The sequence below is a fragment of the Cololabis saira genome, chromosome 22 (genome assembly GCF_033807715.1).
Source record: "Cololabis saira isolate AMF1-May2022 chromosome 22, fColSai1.1, whole genome shotgun sequence".
NCBI classification, from domain to species: domain Eukaryota; kingdom Metazoa; phylum Chordata; class Actinopteri; order Beloniformes; family Belonidae; genus Cololabis; species Cololabis saira.
The window spans coordinates 1,425,037-1,446,845 of NC_084608.1; the positions used below are offsets into that span (position 1 = coordinate 1,425,037).

The window sequence follows — 21,809 nt, forward strand, 5'->3', positions numbered from 1 at the left end:
CTTGCAGCTTTAATTAGGGCCCGAGCACTTGCAGTGCGAAGGCCCTATTGTATTTGCAGGAATTTTTATTATTATTAGGGCCCGAGCACTTGCAGTGCGAAGGCCCTATTGTATTTGCAGGAATTTTTATTATTAGGGCCCGAGCACTTACAGTGCGAAGGCCCTATTGTATCTGTAGGAATTCTTCGCGTTATTATTATTTTTCTGACAAAAGGAAGGCCTTTTTGCCCCCCTAAACGTGCCCAAAAAGTCACCAAATTTTGCACGCAAGACAGGCCTGGCGAAAAATTTGCATTATTGGGCGTGGCAAAATGGCTCAACAGCGCCCCCCGGAAAACTTCGTGCCTCAAGCCCCACGATACGGTTTGACGTACATGCACGAATATCGGTACACACCTGTATCAGTACACAACTTAAAGAAAAGTCTCTTGGCGCCATGGCCCAAACCCAACAGGATGTCGGCATTTTTGAATTAATCGTGTCATTTTGGCGAAATTTACGCCATTCCTTCAGCAGTTAATTCAGCCCGAACCGTAACGTGCACCCAAGTGTGTTATACATCAAAATGTGCGTCTCCATCCTCCGACACCACGCATTACTTTTCTCTTTCAAAAGTGTTACCGTGGCGACGCTAGACGCCAAAATGCGCGCCCACCCTTCATCTGGTTGGTTCAGACCGAAAAAACTTTGCTCCTCAAGCCCCAGAATACGGTGTGACGTACATGAACGAAAATCGGTACACACCTGTATCATGTCGCTACTTAAAGAAAAGTCTCTTGGCGCCATGGCCGAAACCGAACAGGAAGTCGGCTATTTTGAACATTCTGAATTAATCGCTTAATTTTGGAGCAATATATGCCATTCCTTCGAGAATTAATACAGCCCAAACCTTATCTTGAACCAAGATGTGTTATACATCAAAATGTGCGTCTCCATCCTGCGACTACGGGCATTACTTTTCTCTTTCAAAAGCGTTACCGTGGCGACGCTAGATGCCAAAAAGCATGCCCCCCCTTCATCTGATTGGTCCATATTTGATAGCTCCCCAAAAGGCACCAAATTTGGCATGCAAGCCAGGCCTGGCGATAAATTTGATATTTCACGGTTTGCATTAATGGGCGTGGCAAAATGGCTCAACAGCGCCCCCTAGAAAACTTTGTGCCTCAAGCCCCACGATACGGTTTGACGTACATGCACGAAAATCGGCACACACCGGTATCATGGCGCAACTTAAAGAAAAGTCTCTTGGCGTCATGCCAGAAAACGAACAGGAAGTCGGCCATTTTTAATTAATTGTATAATATTGGCGCAATTTATGCCATTCCTTGGGCAGTTAATACTGCCCGAACCGTAACGTGCACCCAGGTGTGTTATACATCAAAACGTGTGTCTCCATCCTGCGACACCACGCATTACTTTTCTCTTTCAAAAGTGTTACCGTGGCGACGCTAGACGCCAAAAGGCGCGCCCCCCCCCTTCATCTGATTGGTCCATATTTGATAGTTCTCCAAAAGTCACCAAATTTGGCATGCAAGCAAGGCCTGGCGATAAATTTGATATTTCATGGTTTGCATTAATGGGCGTGGCCTACTCGCTCAACAGCGCCCCTTAGAATACTATTCTCTGCCATAACTTTTGAATGGTTTGACATAGAGAGTCGTGGGTGGTGTCATCGGACTCGTACTCATGAGTCCTTGACCTTCATTGGCCTGAATTAACCCCGCCCCTTCTTCTGATTGGTTGTCTCTATTTTCTGCTATAACCTTTGAATGGTTTGACATAGGAAGTCGTGGGTGGTGTCATTTCTGATATGCTTATGGGGGACGGTGGCCATGAGTGCGAGGGCCCGTTCATCGCTGCTTGCAGCTTTAATTATTAGGGCCCGAGCACCTTCAGTGCGAAGGCCCTATTGTATCTGTAGGAATTTTTCTTTCTTTCTTTCTTTTTTCTTTCTTTTTTCTTCTGACGAAAGGAGGGCCTTTTTGCCCCCCTAAACGTGCCCAAAAAGTCACCAAATCTTGCATGCAAGTCAGGCCTGGCGAAAAATTTGATATTTAATGGTTTACATTAATGGGCGTGGCAAAATGGCTCAACAGCGCCCCCTGGAAAACTTTGTGCCTCAAGCCCCACAATACGGTTTGACGTACATGCACAAAAATCGCTACACACCTGTATCAGTACACAACTTAAAGAAAAGTCTCTTGGCGACATGGCCGAAACCGAACAGGAAGTCAGCCATTTTGAATTAATCGTGTCACTTTGGCGCAATTTATGCCATTCCTTCGGCAGTTAATACGGCCCGAACCGTAATGTGCACCCAGGTGTGTTATACGTCAAAATGTGCGTCTACATCCTGCGACTATGCGCATTACTTTTCTCTTTCAAAAGCGTTACCATGGCGACGCTAGACGCCAAAAAGCGCGCCCACCCGTCATCTGGTTGGTTCAGACAGAAAAAACTTTGCGCCTCAAGCCCCATAATACGGTTTGACGTACATGCACGAAAATCGGTACACACCTGTATCATGGGACAACTTAAAGAAAAGTCTCTTGGCGTCATGCCCGAAACCGAACCGGATGTCGGCCATTTTGAATTAATCGTGTCATTTTGGCGAAATGTAAGCCATTCCTTCGGCAATTAATTCAGCCCGACCCGTATCGTGAACCCAGATGTGTTATACATCAAAATGTGCGTCTCCATCCTGCGACTACACGCATTACTTTTCTCTTTCAAAAGTGTTACCGTGGCGACGCTAGACGCCAACAAGCGCACCCCCCCTTCATCTGATTGGTCCATATTTGATAGATCCTCAAAAGGCACCAAATTTGGCATGCAAGCCAGGCCTAGCGATAAATTTGATATTTCATGGTTTGCATTAATGGGCGTGGCAAAATGGCTCAACAGCGCCCCCCGGAAAACTTTGTGCCTCAAACCCCACATTACGGTTTGACGTACATGCACGAAAATCACTACACACCTGTATCATGGCACAACTTAAAGAAAAGTCTCTTGGAGCCATGGCCGAAACCGAACAGGATGTCGGCCATTTTGAATAAATTGTGTCATTTTGGCGAAATGTATGCCATTCCTTCGGCAGTTAATTCAGCCCGAACCGCAACATGCACCCAGGTGTGTTATACATCAAAATGTGCGTCTACATTCTGCGACACCACGCATTACTTTTCTCAGTCAAAAGTGTTACCGTGGCAACGCTAGACGCCAAAAGGCGCGCCCCCCCTTCATGTGATTGGTCCATATTTGATAGTTCTCCAAAAGTCACCAAATTTTGCATGCAAGCCAGACTTGGCGATAAATTTGATATTTCATGGTTTGCATTAATGGGCGTGGCCTAACGGCTCAACAGCGCCCCCTAGAATACTTTTATCTGCCATAACTTTTGAATGGTTTGACATAGGAAGTTGTGGGTGGTGTCATGGGACTCTGTAATGAGTCCTTAAGCTTCGTTGGCCTTAATTAGCCCCGCCCCTTCTTCTGATTGGTTGTCCCGATTTTCTGCTATAACTTTGGAATGGTTTGACATAGAGAGTCGTGGGTGGTGTCATCAGATTCTTTATGGAGTCCTTGACCTTCATTGGCCAGAATTAGCCCCGCCTCTTCTTCTGATTGGTTGTCCCTTTTTTCTGCTATAACTTTTTAATGGTTTGACATAGGAAGTCGTGGGTGGTGTCATGGGACTTTTTACTGAGTTCTTAAGCTTCGTTGGCCTTAATTAGCCCCGCCCCTTCTTCTGATTGGTTGTCCCAATTTTCTGCTATAACTTTGGAATGTTTTGACATAGAGAGTAGTGGGTGGTGTCATCAGATTCTGTATGGAGTCCTTGACCTTCATTGGCCTGAATTAGCCCCGCCCCTTCTTCTGATTGGTTGTCCCGATTTTCTGCTATAACTTTGGAATGGTTTGACATAGAGAGTCGTGGGTGGTGTCATCAGATTCTTTATGGAGTCCTTGACATTCATTGGCCTGAATTAGACCCGCCCCTTCTTCTGATTGGTTGTCCCGTTTTTCTGCTATAACTTTTTAATGGTTTGCCATAGGAAGTCGTGGGTGGTGTCATTGGACTCTGTAATGAGTTCTTAAGCTTCGTTGGCCTTAATTAGCCCCGCCCCTTCTTCTGTTTGGTTGTCCTGATTTATCTGCTATAACTTTGGAATGGTTTGACATAGAGAGTCGTGGGTGGTGTCATGGGACTCTGTAATGAGTCTTTAAGCTTTGTTGGCCTTAATTAGCCCCGCCCCTTCTTCTGATTGGTTGTCCCAATTTTCTGCTATAACTTTGGAATGGTTTACATAGAGAGTCGTGGGTGGTGTCATCAGATTCTTTATGGAGTCCTTGACCTTCATTGGCCTGAATTAGCCCCGCCCCTTCTTCTGATTGGTTGTCCCTTTTTTCTGCTATAACTTTTGAATGGTTTGACATAGGAAGTCGTGGGTGGTGTCCTTTCTGATATGCTTATGGGGGGCGGTGGCCGTGAGTGCGAGGGCCCGTTCATCGCTGCTTGCAGCTTTAATTAGGGCCCGAGCACCTTCAGTGCGAAGGCCCTATTGTATCTGTAGGAATTCTTCGTATTATTTTTCTGACGAAAGGAGGGCCTTTTTGCCCTCCTAAACGTGCCCAAAAAGTCACCAAATTTTGCACGCAAGCCAGACCTGGCGAAAAATGTGATATTTAATGGTTTGCATTGATGGGCGTGGCAAAATGGCTCAACAGCGCCCCCTTGAAAACTTTGTGCCTCAAGCCCCACGATACGGTTTGACGTACATGCACGAAAATCGGTACACACCTGTATCATGGCCGAACTTACAGAAAAGTCTCATGGCGCCATGGCCGAAACTGAACAGGATGTCGGCCATTTTGAATTAATCGTGTTCTTTTGTCGAAATTTATGGCATTCCTTTGGCAGTTAATACGGCCCGAACCGTAACGTGCACCCAGGTGTGTTATACATCAAAATGTGCGTCTCCATCCTGCGACACCACGCATTACTTTTCTCTTTCAAAAGCGTTACCGTGGCGACGCTAGACGCCAAAAAGCGCGCCCACCCATCATCTGATTGGTTCAGACAGAAAAAACTTTGTTCCTCAAGCCCCACAATACGGTTTGACGTACATGAACGAAAATCGGTACACACTTGTATCATGTCACAACTTAAAGAAAAGTCTCTTGGCGCCATGGCCGAAACTGAACAGGAAGTTGGCCATTTTGAACATTCTGAATTAACCAAGTAATTTTGGAGCAATTTATGCCATTCCTTCGGCAATTAATACGGCTCGAACCGTAACGTGCACCCAGGTGTGTTATTCATCAAAATGTGCGTCTCCATCCTGTGACTACGCGCATTACTTTTCTCTTTCAAAAGTGTTACCGTGGCGACGCTAGACGCCAAAAAGCGGACCCCCCCATCATCTGATTGGTCCATATTTGATAGTTCCCCAAAAGTCACCAGATTTTGCACGCAAGCCAGGCCTGGCGAAAAATTTGATATTTAATGGTTTGCATTAATGGCCGTGGCAAAATGGCTCAACAGCGCCCCCCGGAAAACTTTGTGCCTCAAGCCCCACGATACGGATTAACGTACATGCACGAAAATCGGTATACACCTGTATCATGTCGCAACTTAAAGAAAAGTCTCTTGGTGCCATGGCCGTAACCAAACAGGAAGTCAGCCATTTTGAATTAATTGTCTAATTTTGGCGCAATTCATGCCATTCCTTCGGCAATTAATACAGCCCGAACCTTAATGTGCACCCAGGTGTGTTATACATCAAAATGTGCGTCTCCATCCTGCGACTACGCGCATTACTTTTCTCTTTCAAAAGTGTTACCGTGGCGACACCAGACGCCAAAAAGCGCGCCTCCCCTTCATCTGATTGGTCCATATTTGATAGTTCTCCAAAAGTCACCAAATTTTGCATGCAAGCCAGGCTTGGTGATAAATTTGATATTTCATGGTTTGCATTAATGGGCGTGGCCTAACGGCTCAACAGCGCCCCCTAGAATACTTTTCTCTGCCATAACTTTTGAAAGGTTTAACATAAAGAGTCGTGGGTGGTGTCATGGGACTCGGTATTGAGTCCTTGACCATAATTCGTGTAAATTAGCCCCGCCCCTTCTTCTGATTGGTTGTCCCGATTTCCTGCTATAACATTTGAATGTTTTGACATAGAGAGTCATAGGTGGTGTCATGGGACTCTGTAATGAGTCCTTGAGCTTCTTTGACCTTAATTAGCCCCGCCCCTTCTTCTGATTGGTTGTCCCGATTTTCTGCTATAACCTTTGAATGGTTTGACATGGGAAGTCGTGGGTGGTGTCATTTCTGATATGCTTATGGGGGGCAGTGGCCGTGAGTGCGAGGGCCCGTTCATCGCTGCTTGCAGCTTTAATTAGGGCCCGAGCACCTTCAGTGCGAAGGCCCTATTGTATTTGCAGGAATTCTTTGTATTATTTTTCTGACAAAAGGAAGGCCTTTTTGCCCCCCTAAACATGCCCAAAAAGTCACCAAATTTTGCATGCAAGTCAGGCCTGGCGAAAAATTTGATATTTTATGGTTTGCATTAATGGGCCTGGCAAAGTGGCTCAACAGCGCCCCCTTGAAAACTTTGTGCCTCAAGCCCCACGCTACGATTTGACGTACATGCACGAAAATCGGTACACACCTGTATCATGGCACAACTTAAAGAAAAGTCTCTTGGCGTCATGCCCGAAACCGAACAGGATGTCGGCCATTTTGAATTAGTCGTGTCATTTTGGCGAAATTTATGCCATTCCTTCTGCAGTTAATACGGCCCGAACCGTAACGTGCCCCCAAGTGTGTTATACATCAAAATGTGCGTCTCCATCCTCCGACACCACGCATTACTTTTCTCTTTCAAAAGTGTTACCGTGGCGACGCTAGACGCCAAAAAGCCCGCCCACCCTTCATCTGATTGGTTCTGACAGAAAAAACTTTGCGCCTCAAGCCCCATAATACGGTTTGATGTACATGAACAAAAATCGGTACACTTCTTTATCATGTCTTTACTTAAAGAAAAGTCTCTTGGCGCCATGGCCGAAACCGAACAGGAAGTCGGCCATTTTGAACATTCTTAATTAATCGCGTAATTTTGGAGCAATATATGCCATTCCTTCGAGAATTAATACGGCCCGAACCGTATCGTGAACCCAGATGTGTTATACATCAAAATGTGCGTCTCCATCCTGCGACTACGCGCATTACTTTTCTCTTTCAAAAGTGTTACCGTGGCGACGCTAGACGCCAAAAAGCACGCCACCCTTCATCTGATTGGTCCATATTTGATAGTTCCCCAAAAGTCACCAAATTTTGCATGCAAGGCAGGCCTGGCGATACATTTGATATTTCATGGTTTGTATTAATGGGCGTGGCAAAATGGCTCAACAGTGCCCCCGGGAAAACTTTGTGCCTCAAGCCCCATAATACGGTTTGACGTACATGCACAAAAATCGGTACACACCTGTATCATTTCGCAACTTAAAGAAAAGTCTCTTGGCGCCATGGCCGAAACCGAACAGAAAGTCAGCCATTTTGAAATAATTGTGTAAATTTGGCGCAATTTATGCCATTCCTTCGGCAATTAATACGGCCCGAACCGTAACGTGCACCCAGGTGTGTTATACATCAAAATGTGCGTCTCCATCTTGCGACTATGCGCATTACTTTTCTCTTTCAAAAGTGGTACCGTGACGACGCTAGATGCCAAAAAGCGCGCCTCCCCTTCATCTGATTGGTCCATATTTGATAGTTCTCCAAAAGTCACCAAATTTTGCATGCAAGCCAGGCCTGGTGATAAATTTGATATTTCATGGTTTGCATTAATGGGCGTGGCCTAACGGCTCAACAGCGCCCCCTAGAATACTTTTCTCTGCCATAACTTTGGAAAGGTTTGACATAAAGAGTCGTGGGTGGCGTCATGGGACTCGGTATTGAGTCCTTGACCATAATTGGTGAAAATTAGCCCCGCCCCTTCTTCTGATAGGTTGTCCGATTTTCTGCTATAACTTTTGAATGGTTTGACATAGAGAGTCGTGGGTGGTGTCATCAGACTCTGTATGGACTCCTTGACCTTCATTGGCCTGAATTAGCCCCGCCCCTTCTTTGGATTGGTTGTCCCTTTTTTCTGCTATAACTTTTGAATGGTTTGATATAGGAAGTCGTGGGTGGTGTCATTTCTGATATGCTTATGGGGGCGGTGGCCGTGAGTGCAAGGGCCCGTTCATCGCTGCTTGCAGCTTTAATTATTATTATTATTATTATTATTATTATTATTATTATTATTATATTATTATTAGTATAGATATCGGATAGGTGAATGGATGAATGAATGGGATGCCTGGGTCTGGGGCCCTCCGTTGTCAGGCCCACGCGTGTGTCGCCCTGTTGGGGGGTTCCCTCTCTCCGGGCCCGTCTCCGGTCCCCCCCGCTGCCTCTGCGGCTCTGTCTCTCCAGGCAGGCTGGCCTCTCGCCGGCCAACATGCGTTTAGTCAGGGATCCAGTCACTGAAAATTTGAGAGGACCTGTGATGTCATGCTATACTTTTTTTGTGTGTTTTTTCTATTAATTTGGCCATTAAGGTCCACAGAATGAGAGGTCTGCTCTGTCGGAAACATTGCGAAAAAAAGTTATGGCCATTTTTGTATACTGAAGCCTGTATTTTTTGACTGTGTGACGTGAACTAGGTTTATTTTCTTTAAGTGCTCAATAGGTTGGTTAGGCTGTCAAAAAATGATTCCCAGATACAAAGAACACATATGTGAACAACACCAAGTCAAAAAATACACTCACAAAGCCTTTTCTAATGATTTTTAGTCATTTTTTGTACAAAAAATACAACCGTTTTTTGCATTTTTCCCAATACTTTCATCTTTACTTCAATAGTAATCAACTTTGCCATGGGTTATGACATCAGCCAATGTCTCATTATTGTCAACAATCTTAATAGTCATTCCACAAAAAATATTATTAAAATCAAGCCTATATTAAAGAAACTGTGGTGACTTTATTACCCTTATGCTCAAAATTCTAAGAGCAAAAGAAAAAATAAAAATAAAACAAAAAACTAAAGGCAATAGACATTTTAAGCTGTTACTGGAATCTAGCAGTCTCCTTTCTCTCCACAGACAATGATTGCACATGGTGTTAATAATAATAATCACACCTGTACAGCATCTAAGTTAATCAGGGAGTTTTGTCACTATATCAAGTAGTAGAAAGGATGCTACCATACCTTGTAGCTGCTGGCCACTACAAGTATGTATCTTGCTTGCCTCACTATTTGGAAGCCATGAGAAGCCTACCTACACTGGCTCCGGAGGTCCATAGAGAATTCAAGAATGGGAACTTTACTGTGCATCAAACTGAAGGTCGTTTCAATGGTGTCTGGACAGACATGGCACTTGAGAAAACATACAACCGTGATTGCCAAAACAAAACTCTTCACGGGCATCAGTCAGCAGCCAGCAGCCATGGAGAAATACTTGCGAGCTGTTCCATGTCTGACAGCGGTATCAGAGCAGACAAAAGCTATGGTACACCTGGACACCAAACACCATGAAGACTCCAAAAGCCAAGGACAAAAGGACACAGAAAGTGTCCCCCCCCCTCCCCCACTATAGAGCTTCGACAGGACTATTACACACACACACACACATACACACACACATACATACACATAGCCACACACATACATACACACAGCCACATAGATATATACACACACTCACATATACATGCATACATACATACACATAGCCACACATATACATAGCCATACAGATATACACACACACACACACACAAATACAGCCACTCAGACATATACCTATAAATGGTAAATAAATGGCTTACACTTATATAGCGCTTTCCAGCTGTACTCCTACAGCCCCAAAGCACTTTACACTGCAAACATTCACCCACACACGCACACATTCACACACCGGTTGTCGGCGGAGCTGCCATACAACGGCGCTGGCCTGACAACCGGGAGCAACCGGGGGATTCAGTATCTTGCCCAAGGACACTTTGGTGGACACAGGAGGAACTAGGGTTTGAACCACTAACCTTCAGGTTCATGGGCGAACGCTCCACCAACTGAGCCACCTACCCCTATACACACGGAACATACAAACACATAGCCATACACACACACACACACACACACACACACACACACACATACATACATACATACATACATACATACACACACACACACACACACACACACACACACACAGACATATACATACATACACACACGCATAGACATACACATTGGCTTGTTCACCTGCATGCTTGCTCTGTAGTTTTTGGGGTTAGTTAATCGCGGCAGCTTAGCTAAGATTGTGATTGGATTTCGAGATTTGGGACAGTTACTGCTTGTGTTTTGGTCGGTTTCGTGTTGGTTTCGTGTTTCGTTGGTGGTTTTTGTTGCAGATTTCCAGTGCTCGACGTGTGCCTCCATGTGTTCTCGCTTCCTGGTTTAGCAGCGGAAGGCCCCCCCCCCCAAAAAAAAAAAAAAAAACAAACAAACACTGGGTTTGTATGTTTATGTACGTGTATATGTGTATGCGTATATACTGTATATATGTATATATATTAAAAAATATTAACAATCGCACATATATATGCCTTAGGTTTTTACCAGCATGGTATTAACCATTAATATGTGTGCAGACAAGGTGGAAACTTTTTTTTTTTTAAATCATACAATGTTTCCCATCGGCCCTGATCGTCTGCACCTGTGTCTCGTTAACCCTTGTGTATATCTAGTCTTGTCTTTCTCTTGCTCCCTGCTGGTCAGTACTGTTTGGTCCTCCGTGTTTTCCACGTCAAGTTTTTGTAGTTTTTCTTGGTCACGTTCATGTTCTGGTTTTTGTATCCTGCACTGCAGCGCTTTTGGTTTTGTTTTGACAAATAAATCACAGTTTTTGGGAACTCCTGCCTTCTAGTCTCCTGCACCTGGGTCCTACTCCCAAGTAACCATGACAGAATGGAGCAGCCAGCATGGGCCCAGTAGGAGAACAGATTACCTTCTGGGAGTTTTTCCCCCGGGAGGCAGAGAAGAACATGCCACGGTTCGAGGAAGAGGAGTCCCCCTTCTGGGGAACACACCTGGCTTTCGGTGGGCCGAAGAGCTGTCAGGCTAAATACAGGAAAAAATGGAGACGATGCCAACAGCAGTGACAAACCCCTCCCGTCCTTGTTCCCTAGTTTGTTCTGGACGCACCTCACCATGCCCCTATTCCAGTGGTGGTCCCGGACGCACCTCACCATGCCCCTATTCCAGTGGTGGTCCCGGACGCACCTTGCCATGTTCTTGTTCCCGAGGAGGTTCTGGACGCACCCCAACCTGTCCCTGTTTCTCTGCCTGCGCCTCAGCCGACACCCAGGCCCCTGCCAAGGACCCGGTGTCCCCCTCAGCCGACGTCGAGGACCCGGTGTCCCCTTCAGCTGATGCTGAGGACCTGGTGTCGGCCCCTTGGATTCTGTGTCCCCCGAAGCCGGCCCCTCGGATTCTGTCCCCAGAAGCCAGCCCCTCGGATTCGGTCTCCCCCGAAGCCGGACCCTAGGACTCTGCCTGCGCCCTAGCCGGTACCTAAACCCCTGCCCAGGACTCTGCTTGCGCCTCAGCCCAAACCAAGGTCCCTGCTAGCGCCTCAGCCCAAGCCAAGGTTCCTGCCCGCGCCACGGACCAAGCCAAGGTCCCGAGGACGGCCCCCTGAACTGTCTCGCCGGTCTGTCCGGCCCCGAGGACGGCCCCCTGAGCTCTGACTATGCATTGGCGTTGCTCCCTGCTGGTCCGTACTGTTTGTTCCTCCGTGTTTTCCATGACAAGTTTTTGTAGTTTTTCTTGGTCACGTTCATGTCCTGGTTTTTGTATCCTGCACTGCAGCCCTTTTGTTTTGACAAATAAATCACCGTTTTTGGGAACTCCTGCCTTCTGGTCTCCTGCATGTTGGTCCTCACATACCACTCCCTGACAGCTCTACACTGATGGCTTTGGGGAGACGGAGCGAGGGTTAAATAGCTAAAGCCTCTCTAGAGATATACAGCATATTATTCAAATAAATATATTGTGCATTGGAAATAAACTGGTTTAAAGGGGGAAAAAAAACACCAAAAATACTATTATTCCAACTCAAGAATTGGTTAGTTAAATTTGCACAACTCCATCTCCTCATCCTCAACTGGCTTGGAACAGGAGACACTTGAAAGAGTTGAAAGGTTTAAAAGCAGTATGAATACTCACATTTAATTTGATATATCCCATCATGCTTGTGTTTTCTTCCTACAGATGACCTACTTAAAAAGAAATCATTTGTCTGAGTCTATTCCTGCTCTTTCACATTTTAGAAAATCCTTTCCATCCCAACATGCCACCCTTGCGTCATTCGCCGCTGTGTATGTTTCGGTGAGTAACAATTCTTTACAAATGTTTCATTGTCAAAGGTTATCGACCAAAAGGTGAAAAAAACAAAACCAGGATTACAATGAACTTCAGAAACATGTAACACTAAAACATTTGTTTTGTTCATTATTTTATCAACAGTTTAAATAAAAACTTTATTGCTGTGCATTAAAGCATAGTTTATAGGATTGTTTGTGTGGCTGGGTAGTAAAAGTCCATCCTTCTGAGAGCTGTCATTTGTCTTAGATTTTTCAACCTGATGCATTCTGTGGTGTATTGTCCTGCCAAAACTACAAGTTTGTCTCAAACTTATTTATACGACACTGGGTAATAAATCCTGAAACATGCAACTGTTTCAGTAATTATCTGTGACAATATGGATTATTTCCAAATAGCCAAAAATACTTGCAAACCAAGGCTAACTTGCAAGATATACTGAACCTTGTTTCACAAACTTATGTACAAAGGAAGTTATTTGACTCATCACTAAATGTCAAATTAATGCACCCTGTGGAAGTTGATGGAGTTTCACGCAAATGACACTGGAAGATAGGATGCATAATGAGAAATGTCTCATGTTTTGACAGATGTATTTCAACAGCACATTGACAGACTCGTCCAAGCTGCTGAAGCCTCTTCTGGTCTTCTCCTTTATTATGAGTGCCATTATTTGTGGTTTGACCAGAATAATTCAGTACAAGAACCATGCCACTGATGTTTACCTGGGATTCCTGCTTGGAGGTGCTATTGCTGTGTACCTGGTAAGACTAAGTCCAATCTATAGGCGTACTTCCAAAACTTCACCTGTACAGATCATGTCTGGAGATTTGATGTTTCTGTATTCCTTTAAGTTTTCCCTTGGGTTTAAAGATTAGATTAGATTCAACTTTATTGTCATTGCACATGTCAAAGTACAGGGCAACAAAATGCAGTTAGCATCTAACCGGAAGTGCTTATGCAGTGAAATAAACACAATGTACAGCATATACACATACATACACATATATATAAGTATGTATGTACACAGTGCAGAAGGAAGAATTAAAGGAATAATTATTCATAATAAAATCCTGAACCTGTGGCCTAAACCAAAACCAATGAAATCCAGATTGATTATACAGAAAAAACAAATCCATTAATTTTCTTTTCTTTTTGAAAATATCTTTAAAGTCATTCACCAATCTTTCAGTTAAGCTGTTCTTGCACATTTCTTATGGATGCTTTGTCAGCTGAGTAATAAATGTTGAGTGGTTGTATCCAATTGAGAAATTAATGGTGTGACCTTAGACCAGGGGTCTTCAACTAGATTATTCAGGGGCCACATCTGCAAAAAGACTATGGAGAGGGCCGCACTGCGTGCGCACACAAAGCGCGCAGGTGGAAAATTTGGGGGTTTTCAAAATGTATTTTGCACTCAAAAACGAAGATTTATGTATATATAATACATTTGTGCACAGGAATGAGCATGGGGATATATCTGTCTAGTTTACATATGAATTATGTATTAATTGTCTACAGATTTAGTTAAATATAATATTCAGATAAAGAAATATTATTTTAAATGCAAGTTCATTTTGAAACCATGCATTGTGCAAACTTGAAGTTGATATTGACCTACTTTTAATAAAACACGCCATAATGACAAAGCACCACTTTCCACCAAGATTTCCTTATTTGAATATTATATTAAGCATTGAGCACAAGCATTTCAGTCCATGGTAGCCAGTTTGATGTTATAAATAAGCAACCAAAATATTAACCATAAGCTCCTTTATTTATGACACATCTGTGCATTATATCAGCAAAACAAAACAATTGCATGAAATTACAGGAGGCTTAGAAGTTCCATCTGAAATGCGAAGTCCTCATTTAGAGATTCAAATGAAAAAATCCTAGAAGCCTAATGATGTTGACAAGTCCTCTATAAACGGAGGTTAATAACAAATAATGTGGCAAATATTATCACTTTGCAACACTGGCAAAAAATCTGAAGTAATAAAAGACATCAGAGATTAACATGTACAAACACTGTCCAATGAATCATTAACCAAGTGAAAAGGCTACCAAGCATCTTAAACTTTTATTAATTAACAAAATGCGATATGTAAACCATGTTAGTTTCGCTTACTTCGTCGACCGGAAGTGACATTAAATGCAACGATATATAAAACGATTTAATATATATTAAAAAAATATTAATAACTACGTATGAAATATGACCAGGGGCCACTCCTGGCGGGCCGCAAGTGGCCCACGGGCCGCCAGTTAAATATCCCTGCCTTAGACCCATTGCTGGTTTCAGAAAATATGCTTGGGCAGGAGACTGAATCCTGCGTTGAACCTAATAATAATAATAATGACTTGGATTTATATAGCGCCCTTCTAGGCACCCAGAGCGCTTTACAGAAATCATTATTCATTCATATACATTCTCACCAGTGGTGGTAAACTACGTTGTAGCCACAGCTGCCCTGGGGCAGACTGACGGAAGCGTGGCTGCCATATCGCGCCTAACGGCCCCTCCGACCACCACCAACATTCATACACATTCATACACATTCACACTGGGCAAGGTGGGCAAGGTGTCTTGCCCAAGGACACTACGACAGCAAACTGGGACAGAGCGGGATTCGAACCGCCGACCTTCCGATCATTGGACGACCCGCTCTACCACCTGAGCTACTGCCCACCTAAGATACAACTGCATGTGTGAGAGAGGAAATAAGAGCTCCACAACCTGCTTTATTGGGTATACCTGGTCCAGTCGCGTTTCCATCACACCTTTGCACCAAGGAAGATTGAATCTTCGAATTTTCGATAAAGGTAGCTCTTCAGGGAGTTGGTTGCAAGTCTCTCCTCTCATCCTGCGAGACTTCTCTTCAAAACAAAAAAGAGAATTTCAATGTTGAAGATGGACAAAAACATCTTTAGTCTTTAGTCTTTTATTATTACGTTTTTACATAAGAAACATCACATCACAGAACCCCCCCCCCCATTGGCACCTAACCTCACATATTACACATAAATACCACCAATAAATCAAATACACAAATAATACTTAAGCTAAATTAAGTAAATAATACCAATTTGGAAATGTATGCTGTGAGGTCTTAACTATCCATTGAGACCAAGATTATGCATATTGTCCTCATAATTGTGGAGATATTGTTGATTTAATTTGGATAGGTCTGTTCAGGCAAAATTCACCTACAAAATCCTTTGGGGTGAATAGGTTAAGTGAGTTTCTTGCAAATATATTATATGAAAAAAATTGCATCTATATACTCAGACTGGATCGAAAAGGAGAGAAAAAAAAAACGACTTGCAAATCAATACACAATCAATGTTGTATTCGGTTCAAAGGCTAGATAATAAAAGGAACGATATATACCTGCGGAATATGTCGCCTACAGCTGCCAAACAAACAAACCAAAGGATCCAACAAGCCTAGGCAGGATTTAGAGTCAGTCATCTCCTGGGGCCGGATTCTTCTTGAGGCCCTCATTGACAAACTTCAGGGCCCGGTCTGGATCTTCAAATCTGTGGGTCTGGCCACTGGTTGTGATGATTTGTGAGTAGCCAGGAACTGGAGACTGAATTTAACGTCAGCACAGGTGTGGAGCTCCAGGTGTGGGCAAATGCTGCTCTCCACTTGGCCCTAGCACATTTCACAACCAAGTCATGGTAAAGAAAAAATCAGGGACCGGGGCCCCTCCTTGAAGCCAAGCCTGGGGTCGTGGCTCGAAAGGGAGCTACTGGTCTTTGCCCATGGGACCCAGTCGGGCTCAGCCCGAAACAACGACGTGGGCCCGCCTTCAAGTAGGCTCACCACCTGCAGGAAGGACCATGACAGGCTGGTGCAATGTGGTCTGGGTAGCAGTCGTGGCGGGGTGCCTCAACGACCCAACCCCTGGACCAAAACCATTGCAGTAGGGAGTGAATGGGTACTGGAGATGAGAATACGGCCGATAGTCGAACCTTGGATTCAAGAGGAACAATGCGGTTTTCGTCCCGGTCGTGGAACACTGGACCAGCTCCGCAGGGTTCTTGAAGGTTCATGGGAATTTGTCCAACCAGTCCACATGTGCTTTGTGGATCTGGAGAAGACGTTTGACCGTGTCCCTCGTGCCATTCTGTGGGGGGTGCTCGGTGAGTATGGAGTCCGGGGCCCTCTATTAAGGACTGTCCGGTCTCTGCATGATCGGAGCAGGAGTCTGGTTCTCATTGCCGGCAGTAGGTCAGACTTGTTCCCGGTGCATGTTGGACTCCGGCAGGGCTGCCCTTTGTCACCGGTCCTGTTCATAATTTTTATGGACAGGATTTCTAGGCGCAGCCAGGGGCCGGATGGGATCCGGTTTGGGAACCTCAGGATTTCGTCTCTGCTTTTTGCAGATGATGTTACCCTGTTGGATTATAATAATAATAATAATACATTTTATTTATATAGAGCTTTTCAAGGCACTCAAAGACGCTTTACATTAATAACAAAACACATACACATACAGTACAATTACAATACAAAGGACAGTACATAAGGACACAACATGACACAGGACATTAATCACACATTAAAAGCTGTTCTGTAAAGGTGAGTTTTGAGATGGGATTTGAATGCTGGGAGGTCTGTACAGTCACGGATGTGTTTGGGGAGGGAGTTCCAGAGGGTGGGAGCAGCGATGGAGAAGGCTCTGTCGCCCCAGGTCCGGTGCTTGGTTCTGACAGGAAGGGACAGGAGGTTGGCGTCAGAGGAGGGAGTGTGGCGGTGGAGCAGGTCGGTGAGGTAGCAGGGGGCCTGATTATGGAGAGCTTTGTGGGTGAGGAGGGATGGGGAGCCAGTGGAGCTTCTGGAGGACTGGGGTGATGTGGTCACGGGAGCGGGTGTGGGTGAGCAGGCGGGCGGCAGAGTTTTGAATATATTGGAGTTTATTGAGGACCTTGGAAGTTGAACCGTAGAGGATGCTATTGCAGTAGTCGAGTCTTGAGGTGAAGAAGGCGTGGATCAAGGTTTCAGCGGTAGAGAAGGAGAGTGATGGACGGAGACGGGCAATATTTTTGAGGTGGAAGAAAGCAGTTCATGTGATGTGGTTGACATTGTGTTGGAAGGAGAGGTTATTGTCCAGAATAACTCCGAGGTTGCGGATGTGAGTGGAGGGAGACAGAATGGAGTTGTCAATGGTGAGGGTGAAGTTGTGAGCGGTTTTGGTGAGGGATTTGGGGCCGATGATGAGCATGTCCGATTTGTTGTAGTTGAGTTGGAGGAAGTTCGAGTGCATCCATGATTTGATTTTGGTGAGGCAGTTGGTCAGGGTAGAGTGGGTTGCAGAGGTGAGGGATTTGGTGGAGATGTACAGTTGAACGTCGTCAGCGTAGCAGTGGAAGTGGAGGCGGTGGCGGCGGATGATGTTGCCAAGGGGGAGCATGTAGAGGATGAAGTAGAGGACCAAGCACCGAACCCTGGGGGACGCCTTGTGACAGAGGGGCAGTGGAGGAGGAGCAGTTGTTGATGTCTGAATTGATGTCTGTTAGTGAGATATGATTTTAACCAGGAGAGGGCGGAGCCGGTGATATTGAGAGATGATTCCAGGCGGGAAAGGAGGATGGTGTGGCTGATGGTGTCGAAGGCTGCTGTGAGGTCCAGGAGAAGGAGAATGCTGAGGTTGCCGGAGTCGGAGGAGAGAAGGAGGTCATTGGTGACTTTGATGAGGGCTGTTTCTGTGCTGTGACGTGAGCGGAAACCAGATTGAAATGTTTCAAACAGATCATTGGAGGTGAGGTGGGTGTTGAGCTGAGTGGCGACAGCACCTTCCAGAATTTTCGACAGGAAAGGGAGGTTGGAAATGGGCCGGAAGTTGTTCATGGTGTCAGGGTTGAGTCCAGGTTTTTTGAGGATGGGGGTGACAGCTGCCAGTTTGAGGGTGTCGGGGACTGAGCCAGAGCTGAAGGAGGAGTTGATGATGTTGAGGATGAGTGGGGAGATGGCTGGGAGACAGTTTTTTATAAATGTGGATGGGATGGGGTCCAGAGCACAGGAAGAGGTTTTCATGCCCATCATGAGAGTGGAAAGAGACGCTGAAGACATGGGAAAGAAGTGAGACAGGGGCTGAGTGGTGGAGGGGATGGGGTGGCAGGTGGGGAGGTGGAGGGGGTGGTGGAGGTGGTCAGGTTACTATAGATGGTCTGGATTTTGGATTGGAAAAAATGAGAGAGTCATTGCACTTAGAGACTGTGAAGGAGTTGGAGATGTTGTCACTGGGTTTGAGAAGTTTGTTGATTGTGGAGAAGAGAGCCTTTGGGTTGGAGGAGTCAGAATGGATGATCAGAATCAGAATCAGCTTTATTGAGTCAGTTTAGAAAACTGTTATTGACTTCGGATACACCGGCGGCGGCACTGATGGAATTATGCGCCTGTTTTCCAAAGGGTAACACTGGGGTAGGGGGGGAGGAGAAAAAAAATACATCTTCACATTGAATATCATACAATACACAATATCAAGTTGCAAAAAAACACCTCGCAGACACGAAGCACAGACGTCACAGGACTTGCATGTGGGTGATTGGGGGTGGGCAAGTCGGGGGGTGGGGGGGGTGGTCCCGGCACAGTTCATCCAAGTGAGGGCCGGGTAGCTGGCGCTCAAACCCGGACGTCCTTGTCGGGGGGGGGCTGATAAGAGAGGGAGCCAGGAAGGCGGTTGGATGGGGAGAGGGAGGTGTGTGTGTGTCAGTGTGTATGTGAGAGTCTGTAACGCGGTAAGACCGACGACCTTTCTCCCCGAGAGTAGCCAAGCGTCCTTGATGTTATCGAACAGCGGTACAGTTCTGGGAGGCAGGATCCTCAGATGTTTTGGAAAGGGGGAGGGTTAGGTTGGGTGCAGAGCGTCATGTTTACATTCCTCCCGGGAGATTATAACGGAGAGGCTTGCCAGCCGCTCCTTCAAGGCCAAAAACTAATCAACAATTTGCAGGCAGCTCAGTAATTTTCCGTCTGCTTTTTCTTCTGGATCCTCAATCAATTAATAACTCCGCTCAGACGAATTTGTGATCAGTCCCCGCCAAGCCGGGTGCCCAGCTTCTCCAAGGTTTTCTCCATCTTGTTATAGAGCTCAAAGACCCCTGCTAGCCTACGATTCTGTTCAAGAATCGCATCCAGCTTGCGGCCCTGCTCTCCCAGCGTTACAGTCTGAGTGCTGAGTCCCGTGCTCAATCCTTCAGCAGCTTCGGGCAGCTCAGAGAGGGCCAGAACGGCCCCCGCAGCCTTCCGCGATTGTCGATAGGCCAGGAAGATCCCCACTCCAATTAGGAGAAATCCTGCTATCATAAATCCAATTATGAAGGCGTCCTCAACATCCTCGACAGATAAAATTTTGAGGCACAGAGGGCGCCAGTTCTTATAGGAGTCCATCGTGTAACCAGCAAAAAATGTTCCGTCAGGGCAGGAGGGCTCCCTTACCCCCTGGCTTCTTGTTGCAAAAATTTGGTCAATGGTACTGAGGGTCCAGTTAATCAATTCCATGATGCTACATGATGCTACATGTACATGATTTTGTGATCATGTGATTTTCTCTCATGCTACATGATGTTGGAGAATAGGTGGAGCGAGCTGAGTTAAGGGGATCCTTGTGTTGGTGGAGATGATCAGAGTAGACGAGTTGAGGAACAGTTAAACCAGATTTCTTGCAGAGTCGTTCGAGTTGACGTTTACAGGATTTCATTTTGTGGAGTTCAGGGGTGTACCAGGGTGCTGAGCGTGTGAAAGTGATTGTTTTGGTTTTGATGGGAGCCAGTTGATCAAGACAGGAGGAGAGTGTATGGTTGTAGTAATCCACGAGGTCTGAGGGGTTGTCGGGTGACGGGGGAGGGGAGGCGGACATCTGAGTGGGCAGAGGGGGAGATGGATCTGATGTTGCGGAAGGATATTTTGCGTGATTCTTTGGGAGTGGGGATGGGGATGTTGATGTCCATAGTGATTGCCAGGTGATCAGACACGTGGAGGTTGAGGCTGGAGAGCTGATTTATTGTGAGGCCGGTGGAGCAGACAAGATCAAGGGTGTGGGTGGGGAAGTCGATGTGTTGAGTGAAGTTGAGGCAGTGTAGGTCCAGGAATTCAGTAGCAGGTTTACAGTTTGCATCGTTGATGTGGAAGTTGAAATCACCCAGGAGGAGAACAGAGGGAGAGATGGAGCAGAGCTGGGTCAGAAAATCTGAGAAATCCGAGAGAAAGGAGGGGTTTGGCTTGGGGGGGGCGATAAATGACGGTGGTCACAAGAGGAGTGGGGCCAGGTAGTTTGAAGGCAGTGTGTTCAAATGACGGAATGACAGGAATGGGGATGGAGGTTGCTTTAATGTCCTTTCTGTATATTGCTGCAACACCGCCCCCCTGCCCCTCAGCGCGAGCTTGTTCAATGTAGGTGAAGTTGGGGCTTCATCGAATGGGGCCCTTTAGCATCTGCTGGGCTGGTTTGAAGCCGACTGCGAAGCAGCGGGGAAATTGGTCTATAATGAGCTAAAATATCTGGGCCAAGAGAACGTTTTTGAAGTAAAGGTTTAATTACTGCAACCTTAAAAACCTGAAGTAGATATCCTTTAGGGAGTTTAGGGATAAGTTGATCTGTTCCAGTATTGTCGCGCCAATAAGAGAAAAAAACAATTTTTGAGTAATCGAGTCGGAATGGGGTCTAAGATACACGTGGATGATTTTGCTCTATTGACGACTGAGATAAGTTCAGGGAGGTCCTCAGGATCGAAACAGTCTAGGAAGTCGCTAAAGCTGAAGAAATGCCCACAGCCGCTACCGGGTGGGCCTGGTTGATTTTCTCTCTTATTCTGATGATTTTTTCTAGATGCAACCAAACTGATTCTGGGTCACCATTAATCCAATCAGCTATGTAACAAAGCCTTGCCGTGGGTTGATAAACATTAGGAACAGCCAAGCCATCTTTCTCCACCGACATCTGTGGCTTAGCCATCTATAATGGCGGCTTCTTTTTGTTAAATGTACTAAAAACAGCTGTTCACCCTCTTAAAAGTATTAGTATCAAGTAAAATAGGGACCATGTGAAGATGATAAAAAGGATTTTCTCTCATCCCTAATGGTTTATAGCATGATAGGTGCAAAATTGACCATGTACAGTTCTTCTACAGTTCTTCTAGTAATTGAAATTCCCAGGTAAGGCAAAACTTCGGGTGACCATTTAAATCGAGACAAAGTGGGGCAACGGGGGTTACCGAGAGGCATGACCACAGATTTAGTAAAATGTATTTTGTACCCTGAAAATTCACTAAATTGATTTATTATGGGCATGCCAAGTAGTGGCATGACCATATTGCAATCGTCCAGAATGGCCCAAATGGCAATGTTGCTAGCATTTT

The 21,809-nt window shown here is 45.5% G+C and overlaps 1 protein-coding gene across 4 annotated transcripts in view; it reads left to right on the forward strand.

The window, feature by feature from the left end:
* LOC133423525 (phospholipid phosphatase-related protein type 4-like) overlaps positions 1-21,809 on the forward strand; it is a 140,791-nt gene that overhangs the window by 90,594 nt on the left and 28,388 nt on the right. For 3 of the 4 annotated variants that reach the window (XM_061713724.1, XM_061713725.1, XM_061713726.1), the window contains 2 exons: positions 12,389-12,446; positions 13,031-13,204. In XM_061713724.1, coding sequence (XP_061569708.1) covers positions 12,389-12,446; positions 13,031-13,204 — 232 coding nt within the window. Of the gene's footprint in view, positions 1-12,388; positions 12,447-13,030; positions 13,929-21,809 lie in introns of those variants that run through there. The other variant, XM_061713727.1, reaches the window with a different exon arrangement.